The sequence below is a fragment of the Neofelis nebulosa genome, chromosome 13, assembly GCF_028018385.1.
Source record: "Neofelis nebulosa isolate mNeoNeb1 chromosome 13, mNeoNeb1.pri, whole genome shotgun sequence".
NCBI lineage: Eukaryota > Metazoa > Chordata > Mammalia > Carnivora > Felidae > Neofelis > Neofelis nebulosa.
The window spans coordinates 23,925,928-23,939,434 of NC_080794.1; the positions used below are offsets into that span (position 1 = coordinate 23,925,928).

Consider the following 13,507-nt stretch of genomic DNA (forward strand, 5'->3'; position numbering starts at 1 on the left):
CCAGAGCACTTGACTCTGAGCCTGGCTCCTGCACAGATGAGTTTGGGGCTCTGGGGAAGCTACGTTGTAGCATTCCTGTGCTTCTTTTTAATCACTTGTAAATGGGAACAGTGGGAGCACTGCAGTCTCATGGCTTTTAAGAGTGTCTGCATCTAAATATCCACGAGATACTATGATCACAGAAGCTCCATCTCATTATGTGTAACTGCAGCCCCTGTGAGGACATGGTCAGCAGCATTCAGAAACTGTCATTCATCTGGTGGTCTCTCTGGAGTACTCACTAGGTTGCCCTCCTTTTTCCTTCCCCTGTAGTTTTTGAGTTTCTCTTAAATAAATAGACTCTGACCTTTGCCATCTATTCAGTACCTCTTATTTTTAACTGGTCTTGATCCTGACAACGAGTAACAGCAGTGGGTTTCGTTTCCTACGAAGCAGCTGAGGCACTGTGATGCCCGGGATGGGGGCCCACGGGAGTGGTGCGGGCATATCTCTCTGGGACTTTCCACTGCAGAGCAGATCGCATGTGGGTTGAGCGTGTCCCAGAGCTGAATTAAGTGGATGAAGGAGGCAGGTTGAGACCACATCCCAGTGATCCGACAACTGAAAAATAAAAGTGAGCCCTCTTCAACAGAAGAGGTGGTTTGCAGTCTAGCAGGGTGGAGCAGGAGGTGGGCCAAGTGGGGACATTGGAGATGGTGGGATGACGGTACGGGGCCTTGAGGCGGGGAAGAACTCAGTGGGCTCTGCGATACTGGACAGCAGGCAACTCATGTGGCCACTCTTCAGTGCCCCGAGTGCCTGCGAGGTCTGGAGTGGGGTGCCTCATGTCCGCACTGGGCCCACAGGGCACCTTCCCGCTACAGGCCGTTTCCCCTTCAGTCCCCGGACTTGTCCGTTGGTTTCTCTTTCTGTCTGCCTCAATGTAGTCTCCTTCTCAGAACTCATAATAACGATCATGACCGGCACGCTGTCAGTTGTAGTTCAGGTGAATTGCCGTTATTTCTGTTACTGCTCACAATTCCGTAGGAACCCTCAGGCTTTTGGTTCCCTGGGAATGGAAATTTGTAGAAACTGTTTAACAGTGGTCTGATTTGAATGTCCCTATGTTTGAAGTGTATAAAAGTGTTTTACACTAACTTGGATAGTTGCCACCTGACTGTATGCAATTTGATACTGAAAGTAGACCTCTTGCTCCTGGAACCATGCTGGGAAAATTCTGTCCCTTAGATGTTGCTGATGTGTTTTCGTTCACATCCTTATACTTTCTGTAATGAAAACACTAAGATTCGTGGTAGTGCCTTCTGGTTCTCCCACCCCACCGCTCCCCGAAATGTGTATTTTTGTAAGTTCAGAGGTAACAAAAAGTGTGGGTTGGCTGCTTTCTGCGTGGAGCCTGCTTTGCGTCGTCATCCTCCTTTCTCTCTGCCCCTTTGTCCTCATACACACTCGTTCTCTCTCTCTGTCTCTCAAACTGTAAAACAGGGGCAACTGGGTGGCTCAGTCAGTGAGGCATGTGAGTCTTGGTTTCGGCACAGGCCGTGTTCTCACACTTGGTGAATTTGAGCCTCGCGTTGGGCGCAGTGCTGACAGTGGGGAGTTTGCTTAGGATTCTCTCTCCCCCTCTCTCTCTGCCCCTGCTCCACTCTTGCTGTTTCTGTCTCTTTCAAAAATGAAAAAAGAAAACTATAAGAAAATAAATAAACCAATTAGCTATTGAGACACCAATAGTTTCACAGAGATGAGGAGTTTGGTTTCTTTCATTTTTGCTATTTGACACGGATAGTCTTCAGAAATGTTTTTGACATAACACGTTGGCTGCAGCCTGGGAATAGAGCCTGTAAGTTGTGTTTTGGGGGTAGCCGGATATCTCACTGCAATCCAGGGCCTTGTGCTCTGGAGGAATGTTTCAGTTATTTATTTGAAACGACGCAAAACGTTGTATTCTCCTTCTACAAAACCAGGACTGATTTACTCCCACACCACTACTTAAGACTGTCGTGATTGCCATAAGAATGAACACATGCTTGTGAGGAGAACAGGGCAAGGGAAAGGGTGCTGTGGGACTGTTCCAGTGTGTGGCACAGTCTGCAGCTTAAAGACTATTTGGAAAGCGAAAAGGTAGTCTCTTCTATGGCAGGAAGGTGATTTCACATAGACAGTGGAGCAGGCCCAGGCAGCCCAGGACTCTGCTGACTTGTGCCCGGTCGGGGTCCTGGCACAAGTGTGGCCCTGTCTCCCTTTACCCCCTGGGACTGCCTTCTGGGCAGGGGGCCCAATGGCTGTCAGGAATGTGGGTAAATACCTGTAAACAAAATTGCAGAGCGAGGTCATTTTAAAGGGCTGGTAACTTTAGTATACACTTTTGTTTTTTAATTTCCAATCAGTCTTGATTTCTGGAGGATGACAAAACTTTAGGAAGGCACCTTCTTGGAGAAAACAGTGTAGACCCAAGGACATTTGTGACTTAGCTGCTGTGTCAGCAGAGACTCTCCCTGCAGACTTCTGGGTCACTTCCTCTCTGTCCTCTATGCAGCCAAAGAAGATGCAGCTGGTCGTCGGTCCGTGACATGCTGACCTGCCCCAGCCCCTCGGCGACGGCGCCACGGGAGGCTCTTTGACTGGAATGTGAACAATGGTGGAGAATGGCCGACTTCGTATGTAACAAGGCTGTGGCGCGCTCAGACTTCAATGATCTATGATGACTCCTAACTTCTGCTTATCTGCTTGAATATTAGTGTGCTCTTCCACCTACTACAACTAGGCATCGTGGGTGTCCTCAGTGCGTTGGCTCTATCAGAGCCTAGTCCTGGGGGCCTGGGCAGCTTGCCTGGAGTGACCCACAGAACCTGGGAGCTGAGGCCGCGGCAAGCCTGGGCGGGGGGGGGACCTGGGCCAGTCCTCCCCCCACCCCTGCCCCACGCCCACCCTGAGCTCCCTGGCACCACAACTCTCAGAAGACCAATCAGGAAGCACTGGGCTCCCACCGCGGGGCAGAGTGCTGGGTGTACACCCAGGAGGAAGGCGCGAGACCCTGGAAATAATGTAGTGCAACTCTAATAAAGGTCTTACTGTTCTTACGGAAATCAACTTTTACATTTGTTTGTGAACAAGTTTAAAGAGTGGACCTCATTCCCCATTTGTAGATTTTCCTTACGTTTTTTATGTTTATTTATTATTGAGAGACAGAGAGACAGAGCATGAGCATGGGAGGGGCAGAGACAGGAGAAGACACAGATTCCGAAGCAGCCCTCACGAGGCCAACTCAGGAGGCTGTGGCACAAGATCCCTCATAGCTCAGGCGACTCTGGGATGGTTCCTTCCCTCCCCGCCACAGAGAGCTTATGGCCATTGGGTCAAGGGATGGACGCCCTGACCCGTGGGCCTTGTGTGGAGGGCACAGCTGACAATCGCTGGGATTTCCTCTTCCTGTACTGTCTCTCCCGCCAGGGCCGATCGTTTACTAACTGTGAAGGACACATAGTTACTTTCTGTGGAGTAAGACTTCCCTTCTCCTTTCTGTCAGGGCATAGTTAGGTCATTCTGTGTCTTCCTGTTGAGAACTTTGCTGGCTGATCGTTAGTTTCTGCACTTCCTGGTCCTTAGTGTTAAGTGTGAGGTTTGGAACAACAAAGTGCTTCCCTGCGTTTTACATCTAAGATTGTTTTTTTCCCCACCAAAGCTGGGTAAGCGTTAGGCATCTGAGAGTTTCTGCAAACAGACCAATTCCCCATAGGTATATTCGGTTGCACGCGGTTTATTAAAACTTGATTTGGTGAATCCAATGATGCTGAAAAAAGAAATGTCAGTTGAGAAACAGACCAAGCACCAAGCAGATGTCCGAGGGGTGTGGCCTCTCTGAGAACACGCGTTAGCCATCCTTGGCTGTGCTCGCCCCATACTGAATGTTCCGGGGCTTGCAGACCTTTCCACAGACCCGCCAGGTCCCACCGAATACCCTTGACTCTCCTTCCGCTACACACTCCTCCTTGAGTCCACTGTATACTCATCACTGCTGCCCCTAAGGTCCTTTCTTGTGGGTCACGTCGAGTGTTCTGAATGCAATTGTGACTTCACACTTTCCTCCTCGCCTTTTGCTGGTCGAGTCCTGCCACCTCCCAGGTGGGTGCTCCGCGGTACCGGGAGGGGTCTGTCCCCATGGCCTCTGCAGAGGGGCAGCAGGCGCATGCCCAAGAGGGGTTGTTGCCTCCTTCCTGATGATGTGGCTTCACTTGATGGTGTTTCTCAACATCTCTGACGTTCTGCTTTCTCTTACCCCCCTGTCGCTTGAGTCCTCGGTGGGAAGAAGTGGCGTGGATTCTTCTGATTCTCCTCCTTGTCTTCCTGCGGCACCTTTCCCCGTCCTGACTTGAGGCCAGCGCTGTGCCCACACCACCGGGTGCATGGGCAGATTTCAGCGGGAGCAGGGAGGCTCCATCCTGCCCGGCTTCGGTGCTTGCTGGGCCCCATGCCCTGTCCCTTCTCGGTGGATCTTACCTGACTCCTCTTTTAAGAACATTCCTCCGTGTACTCCCCAGCCCCCTCCCCAGGGAGTCCAGGGTGGTCTCCAGGTCCTCCACGTAGCTGCACTTACAAAGCCTGCTTTTCCAAATAAAGTCACATGCACAGGTTCCAGAGATTTGGACATAGATGGGACCACCTCCCCAGTCCACCTGTTTCTGGAGAAGGCCTGCTCTGCCTAGTCCTACCGCGGAGGCATCAGGGTGGGGAGGACGGGCCCAACCCTCCCATGGGGAAGAGGACTCTCGGGTCACACGACAGACCCTAGACTGTCCAGGCAGAAAGCAGAAGATGGAAAATTGTCAAGAGGACCTCTGGTGTGCATCAGGATTACTGCCGGTTGATCTTCTCACTCGAGTGTGCTGGACCTCTCCTAGCCACGAGCGTGCGTGGGCCTGGTGGGGGTGTGTGTTCTCTGCTTTGGTAGAAGGCACTTTCAGGGACCCCTGAGACAGGAACCACTCTGGAAAGGCACTAGGACGTGCGTGGGAGACAGTGATGCAAGAGGAAACCATCCTGCCCACACGTGAGAGGAAGCAGCATCAGGCCTGGACGCCAGGATGCCAGCCAGGCTGGGCTGTGGTGAGGGCCAGGTGCAGGGAGGCCTGTGTCCCACTGTGCCGCCTCCAAGGCCTCCGTCCGCTGTGAGCCATGGGCATGGTGGCCGCCTACAGGGTTTCGGGGCACACACACCAGAGCACATCCAGCAGTTAGAGAGTAGGTCAGCCTCTCCTGCGCAACCGGTGGCTGCCGTCCCGCTTGCTTGGATTGTTTTCAGTGCATCCGGCCAGCCATCCTAAGAGGAGGCGAACAGAACCTTTCTCCACTGGTGCTGAGGGGGGGCCCACAGCCTGGCCTCCGTGCTTCAGGGCCATGGCTCTGGTTTTTAGGCCAGGATGCTCTCGGAATATTAAGTAAAAGCTATTTGTAAACATTTTCAGGAGAATAAAATAGTGTCCATTAATTGAAAATTGTTTAATTAAGGTAGCCTGGGTGGCTCAGTTGGTTGAGCGTCTGACTCTTGTCCTCGGCTCAGGTCACGATCTCATGGTTTGTGGGTTTGAGGCCCGCATCGAGCCCTGGGCTGACAGCACAGACCCTGCTTGGGATTCTCTCTCTTCCCTCCCCCACTCATGCATGTGCTCTGTCTCAAAATAAAGTTAACAAAAACAAAAAAAAATTTCACTTGTAATTAAAGCAGTGAGTAAGGCATCGTCACATTGCAAAAATAGAGGGCTAAGGTTGTCTTGGTCTCCAACATCTTATTTTCTTTTTTATTCATGTTAATTTTTAAACCCACGGGGCTGTGGGTGTGCACTTGGTGGCCCAGCTGCCCAGCCCCCCAAGCTTAGAGCTGTCACACTGTGGCCAGAGAGCTTGTTGGTGGCCTCTGAGAGCCGTTCTCCCAGGCATCCCCACCCCGGGGCCCTGCTCTTTCAGATGTGGAATCTTAGGAAGGCCACACCATGCCCATTCCCAAGGAAGAGGGGGTGCTGATGAGATCCATGGGAAACTGACCCTATTTTGTGCTATGAGTCACCAGTGTCCTTCTGTCTCCCTTTTCCCCAAAGGTGATTTTCCTCTTGTTTTCATTTGGGTTGTCTCTGTTTCTTACAATCCCCTGTGTGGGCTTCACTCCTCATTGACGACACCTTTCTGAATGATATAAGTGGAAAGGAGCAGAGATGGGGGCCAAGACCGTGAAAGTTTCTGGGCACCATGAGCACACCAAGGAAGAGACTATCTTAATGCTGGTGTGAAATTGGTCTTTTGAAAGGCAGAGACACAGACCAGGGGGACACAGCTTTCCTGTGAACCCACACTGGCACGATTTGGTCTGTCTTGGGAGCTGATGTTCCCACAACACGTGACCCTGTGCTTCTATACATGTGTTCGCGTAGGTACGTGGTGGCTTAGAATCTCCCATCACAAACAGTTCCTGTATTGATGATTCTAGCATCTTGTCTTCAAGAGCAGAGATTTCATCAGGGGACTTGGTCACCTATGCTCTCTGCTAGTGGGCGTTCCTGCCACACACCATGTCTTGGAATACTTTTGACCTTAAACTCCCCTCCACGACTCTACTTTTCCTGCTCTGTCACTGCGCGTGGGATATACTGGGGAGCTGTTTTCTAAGTCCCATATTCTCATGAGAGGCCCCAAATAGGAGAGCCGAGGGATTGTCCCGTGGGAGAGCGGGCCCTGCACCTGACTCGGCATGGCCTTACACTGCCACTTCTCCCGGTGGTGTTTCCTAGTCAGGAAGTGTAGGTAAAAGGAACCTTGAAACTGTGCTCAGAGTTTTCTTTAGGCTTCACCGGCTTCCGATTGGACCTTCCCGTCCCTACTGTGAGGGACCATCCCTCTGATCTGTTTGGTCACCTGCGGTGCTCGACTTCCTTGGCCCCAATATCTTTCAGGAAAATGAAGCTGTTCTTGGCTGAGGCAGAGCCAGGAAATCATTCCCAAAAGAGGGTGAAGTCTGTCGTGTGGGTATTTTAGACACAAGTGTAGGTTCCTCCCTGACTTGCTGAGCCCACACCTTCCACAGAAGCCACGTGAGGATGTCGAGGCCCTGGGAGCCGACTCCCAAGCCGGTGAAGTCACCATTGCTCTCATCGTCGTTTCTGTTCCCGTGGCTTTGAAACATGCTGGATGTTGGGAGAACCCCTGGGACAGTTGTGGGCACCCTGTGGCTGGCTCCAGGTGTTGGAGCCGGTTCTACCCCCATCACCATTCCCAAGGACACTGGGCAGTGGCCAGGGCCGGTTTGCTTTTTCGGTATACTCTGGGATTGTCATCCAGATGTGTGGACGTGGTGACCCCTGGACAGCCCTGTGGAGTGGCCTTTGTACCATTTTGTGGTCCCCTGATTGTGACAGCTCTAAAGGCTTCTTGACCTGCCATATTTTGACCACAGCTTGGGATCTGCTTCACTATTCCCAGTGTTAATTGTAGAAAGGGGCTTTAGATGATAAATTCTGATAGTCTCTTAGGTCACCTTCGAGTATCTAAGAATATGTAAACCCAGTAGTACTTCAAGTAAAGAGATGCTGTCTAAACATTTTGCCTCACTGTCTTTGACTAGCGTCCTCAGAGTCTCTGCGATGTGGGATTGTTGACCTGCTTTCCCCCTCTGCTATGAGCTGAGGCTTGGAAAGTGCTTCTCCTAATCCCGCTACCTGATGAAAGAGAACCTTTTCACCATATGAATATAGAAAATTCCAAGTTTCGTACACCTACTGTTGGATTTGGGATGACTCACTGGCCCGGAGCACATTAGTTTCTGTTTTCCCTGTAAACTTGACTCTGAGCCCTACTGAGAAGATGCGCCTGGCAGACTAAGGGGAGACTGGCAAAGGCAGGGACTGGGGGTGTGGAGGAATGGGGCCTAGTGGTGTAGAGATCCCACCAGGTGACCTCACGTGTCACCTTACAAGGCACCGGCACCCTCCCACAATTCCCAGTTCTTTCTCTTCCCTTCCCTTCCCTTCCCTTCCCTTCCCTTCCCTTCCCTTAACTTCCCTTAACTTCCCTTCCCCTCCTTCCCTTCAAGCATACACAAGTTGAGAGAGAATGAGTTTTAAGAACACCAGACCCTCAAGGAAAAGAGCTTGAAAGAGGAACAAAAGCCTCTCATGGTTATGGCAGGAAGTTCGGCACGTGGCAGGACTGGATGGAGAAGTTCAGTGTTGGCAGCATGTGCCGTTTCACTTCGGGCACAGAGTTGGCGAAGTAGGGGCTCAGACTTCTTGCAGAAGAGCTTTGAGTCCATGCGCTGAAGGTGAGATCCTCCTCTGTTGACTGACCTTTCTCATGAGGTGTTCCTGCATTTTAGAAGCTCTTTTAGGATTCTCATGTGTGCCGGGGTGTGGGCAATGTGGCAGAAGGCCTTACTGGGGGGTGGGTGGGGGGGCTCTGGGTGGAGGACGGAAGCCCAGAAGCATCTTGAGTGTGGGTGTTGGTGTCACTGCTGCCCCCAGTTCACCACGAGCCTAATCTGGGCCAGTGTGTAGACCAGAACCAGATCAGAGACTCTCCTTCACGGCGTAGGCGAGACTTCAGCCAGCTGGTGCCAGAACCAGACCTGAGGCTGTCCTTCAGTGTGCGGGCAAGGCTTCAGCCAGCAGGTGCTTTGCTGTCCTTCAGGCATTGACGACCTGGCCCTCTGTGTAGTCACTTCCTGTGAGTCCGGGAGAGAGCACTCACTGAGGACAGTGGGCGAGCCTCCTCTGCCATCCAGCTATAGGGCTCAGCATGGTTGACTGCACACATCAGCGTTTGGTGGCACTTTGAATCCTCTGTCCTGAGACACCCGGAGCTCTTCTGCTCTATTCCACGCCCCATGCAAGAGACTCAGGTGTAGCGGGGTGGTGTTACATGTTTCTCCAGCGAGGTACCTATATACATTCTGCAGACCTCCCTGTAGATGTGAATTTCCCAGTTTGAGCAGTGTCTCTTATTCGGACCCAAGAGATGTCTGCCTCTGTTGTGCATAGAAGGAAAGCCATCAGCTGATATGGAATTTCTGGTCTATAATTCTAACCTGTCCCTTGTAATTCCAGATGCTGCTCAGATCGGACTCTGTGTTGAGCCAAGTGCAGAACTGCACCACTGGGTCACAGTGAGCCACGCTGAACTGTGTTCACACAGAGCAGATATTTGGGGCGTCCTAGGGGCACCGCACACCAGGTCTGGAATTTGCCTACGCTGGGGTTGGACCAAGAGTGAGCTACAGGAAACAGACAGGGACGTTTCCTGGTGTGACTGTCATTCCCGGAGATATCTAGACATGCAGAGTGGGGAGTGGAATCATCTTTGGATTCTACAAAGTTGCCTGGTTGCCTTTTGCAGTACAGACAACCCGTCACCCCCGCGTGCTTGGGACAGTGAGAGAAACAGGTAGAGGCCTTTCCTTCCTGAAACAAAGCCTGTGCCCATGGGGTTGTAGGGATTTGAAACGGAGAGAAATTCATGGTCTGTCTGGGTCTCTAGCTCTGGGTTGGCAAAATGACACATTGGGGCAAACAATGAATCTATCAAGGAGAAGCTTGATGGCAGTAACAACAAAGCTGTCACTGCTGGCTTCTCTGCTTCTGTTGTCCTCTCAACACCTTGAGCTCTGGCCTTACTAGGCCCCGAAGCTTCCCTGAGGAGCCCTCCTTCCCGCCAGCCTGTCTGCTGCTGCCTTTCCCCCGTGTCTTCTGCCTGTGGTCCTTCACTCACCCTGGACATTACTGTATATCCGTGGAGGCTCTCTGGGGCTGGGACCTGTCCTCCTTACCTCGTGCCTGGCCTGGCACCGTGCAGGCGCTCAGCGATATCTCATGAGTTACCAGCCGCTGCGGTGATGGTACCCAGACAGCTGACGGAAATGGCCAGGTGTCTACACCTGGTATAGTGGGGAGACTGCCCTTACAGATGAATTTGGTGGGGTGCTGCCATGGGCTCACAGCCCCTCTCTCCGTGCCTCCCTGCACCTGTAGGCAAGCTTGGCTTCCAGCTCTTCCAGATTGGACCAACTTGTCAGAAATCTAGGTGGCTCAGTCTATTATGTGTCTGACTCCCGGTTTCGGCTCAGGTCATGATCTCACGGTTCCTGGGTTTGAGCACTGCATCGGGCTGTCTCCTGTCAGTGCAGAGCCTCCTAGGGATTCTCTCTCTCTCAATATCTCTGCCCTCCCTGAAATGCTCTTTGTCTCACACACACAAAAAAATAAAGATGAAAAAATGAGACTCAAAAATACGTACCTCTGAAGTTCTTTGTAACCTGTCCTCTCTGAGTTGGAAAGAGCCCTGAGATCCCTGTGTTAAGATTTGAGGAGAATGTGATGGAGTCTTGGAGAGGAAAACTCTGCTCAGGCAGGCACGTGTTTGCATGAGTGTGGCCTGGGTAGGTGTGGCAGCCATCAGTCCCCAGTGTGCACTGATGTCTGGTATCCTGCCCTTGTCTGCGGGTGTGCCAGTGAGGCGGACCTCATTCCTGCTCTTGCTCCTGGGCTCCTTCCTGGCCTTGGGCCAACCCCCTGCCTGGACCATGAAACTAGGCTTCCAGACCACGCCCTCCCTGGTGCTGATGCCTAGTTATAGGCATGATTTTCTCAGTTGGATCAACCTGTTTTGATTAAAGAAAAAACTTGGTAAAATTGCCACTCTGCATCTCTGGCAGTACTCTTAGAAAAGCTCTCTTACAACTTCTTTCTGCTAAGTTTTGTGCTGGGGAGTCCCTTCCGCAGGCTGTCCTCCAGGGGAGCTTTGTCAGCACTTTTGAGTAGAAGCCTGGAGGCTGTGGGAGTCCAGGGTGCCTCAGGTCTCCAGGCAGGATGGACATCATAGCAGAGCCGTGGAGGGGAGAGAGTGGCATGGCTCCGAAGTTTGGAATAAACCTCGCCGCTCTCTCCCTTGAACTGTGCTGAGAAGGGCCTCCTGATTTCCTCTTCACCCCGGCCTCTCCTGACCCAGGTATCTTGTAAGGCCCTGGAGAGACCAGGTGGAGGGGTGTGTATGTGCCGTGTCCCAGGCAGTAAGAGGGAAGGTTCAGATGCCCGCACTGGGTCACACGTCTGGGCCGTCCACACTGGGGACAGAGCCTGGTGCTGGGAGGACAGGCAGGGCCGGGGGCTATCCTGGGAGCTCGGTAGTCCATATTTTCAGCTTTGGAGGATGTGGGACATCTGGCATTTACTGAATTTGGTGGGCAGATCTCAGAAACGGGCTTATATATAAATGCTCGGTGGGGGCTGTATTCCAGAAGCTTTGTTTACAAAGTGCTGTGGTGCCCGGTGTGGCATGGAGGCTATGGGTGGCCGACCCCGCCGATGCCAGAGTGCCGGGAAGCCTAGACTTTCCTGCGTGGCAGACCATGTATGTGGATAGAGCAGGCGTTGCAATTGCAGTTTCTGGGTAGAGTGGTGGAGTGCATGGTGTCACCAAGAGCGTGAGTCTGTCTCCGCCTGTCGCCGCAAATCTCTGGTCCTCATTCCTACGCCACACGGTAGGCAAGTGCCTCGCTTTACAGAGCTAGTGATTGTATCGCCATCTGTGGGTGCCAGGTGTCAGACTCGGCTGTGGATGGTCCCGGCCTCGTGGCCCTTTCCCCACGCCCCTCAGATCACAAGCCCCACCTGGTAGGGTCTTGGGTGGCTTCAGGGATCCCTCCTCCACCAGCTTGCACACAGAGCCTGTTCCCAGGAGGAGCCCTGGTGTGGACAAAGGTGGGGCCTGTTCCCCGAGGACCATGCCCGGGGGTGTGTGATACAGCTGCTATGCCCGGCAGCTGACACCTTTGCTCTGTGACCTGTTTCAATCAGCTGTCGGCCACGAGTATCAGTCGAAGCTCTCCAAGCACTCGTCCCAGGTCCAGTCCATCAGGGGCATTGGAGGCAAGTTTGGTGTCCAGGTGGGCAGAGTTGACCAGGTGAGTGAGGTGTCATGGGAACCAGAGTGCAGGTGATGGAGCCCCTCCCTCTAGAGCAGGGTATGCACTGGGCCTCTCGAGATAGCACCTTGACTCAGGCCTGAGGGGTGGCCGTCCAGGTGCAGAGCTTCCAGAAGCCCCCCGACCCAGTCCCTGCTCGGCAGCTGCTTGGGAATTTTCCTTAAAGTCTCCATCCTGAGGTAACCTGAGCACAGTTGCCTCCAGTTGTAGCCCTTAACCCACGAAAAGAATGAGGGAGAGGGTCTCACATCTATCAGGCAGAGGAACAGGGAGGAAGAGTCAGCGTTCCCTTTTCAGGGATGGCCTGTGTTTCCTTCAGTGACTGAGTTTTCTCAGGAGGAGGCCTGTTTAGACATTTGTCATCAACATATCCACGGGGAGCTCACCGGCCTGGTTACTGACCAAACACATCCTGCAAGAGGCCCTTGGGCCTGGTTAGCCCTGACGGGCTGAACCTAGGCTAACAGCCGTCCATGTGCCCTGTTTAGTAAGGCCATGCAGTGTTACAGGATCAGTCCTTTCCACATTTTTCAAACCCAATTGTTTCCAGTGGGTTCAAAAGGCATCCTAAGGGAGAATCCTTGCGGACCAAAGAGGAACTCCCACGTTCCACCTAGAGAGAAAAGGAGAGAGAGAGAGAAGGTCCATTACCCCTAGAATCCATCCCGACTCCCCAGTAGCATCCCCCACACAGGATGTGTCAGGGGTTCCCGAGATGTGAAAGCGACCCGAGGTATCCCTTGAACGAAATCACTATGAGTGCCAACCAGGTGGGGAAGGGCTCCTGAAGGAGGGATGCTAGCCTGTCCACCCCTACCGGCTTCCCCATTGCATTCTAGACAACAGATGGGTGCCTGACTTACAGACCTGCGTCTCCCTTGCTGAGAAGGCAGAGAAGGAACTGCCATTTTCAACCCATGGAAAATACTAGAAGAGTTTGACAAGGGGAAATGACCCAATTTTAAGTAGTAGTTAGTAGAGGACATTGAGGGAAAACAGAAGAGAAATCCATCATGATATAAGTGGCATTTCGACCCGCGTAGTCTTCACAGCGAACCTCCCTAGGAAATGGCGCCCTGTTGGGTTTTAATTCAGTCAGGTACTGGTTTCGGTCAGCTCTCAGTGGAGATCTGGCATGCAGAAGAGGCTAGCCCAGAGATATGGAGGGGGTCACATTCGACCAATGAGGAGGAATCCTCACACACGGGAGTCTTAAGATTGGCAGACATGGTAGTCACTTAGGTGGCTGTCCACTGCCCAAGACAGACAACTGTAGACACGGAAAGGAATAAAGAGAGGGCGTCAAGTTTCTGCATCTCACTGCCATTCTGCCCAAGGTCCTAACTTCCAACCAAAAGGCAGGCTTTCTCCTCCCCGTAGAGTCGCCACAGCCTAGAGGATTGCAGCCAGAGCAATCCCCACAAAAGTGTTCCCATAAGACCCTACTTCTCAAAAATCCCCTGAAATGAGAGTAAATGAGGAAAGAGAAAACATACTCACCAAATTGACACTGAAGCACAGAGTCAAGGTGAGAAGATTCGAAGCCCCACA

General features: G+C 52.4%; 1 protein-coding gene across 1 annotated transcript in view; it reads left to right on the forward strand.

Annotated features, from left to right (window-relative positions):
• The window catches only part of LOC131492409 (liprin-alpha-1-like), a 68,616-nt gene that overhangs the window by 14,063 nt on the left and 41,046 nt on the right, over window positions 1-13,507 (forward strand). The window contains 2 exon segments of the mRNA XM_058696036.1: window positions 9,084-9,142; window positions 11,779-11,935. Coding sequence (XP_058552019.1) covers window positions 9,084-9,142; window positions 11,779-11,935 — 216 coding nt within the window.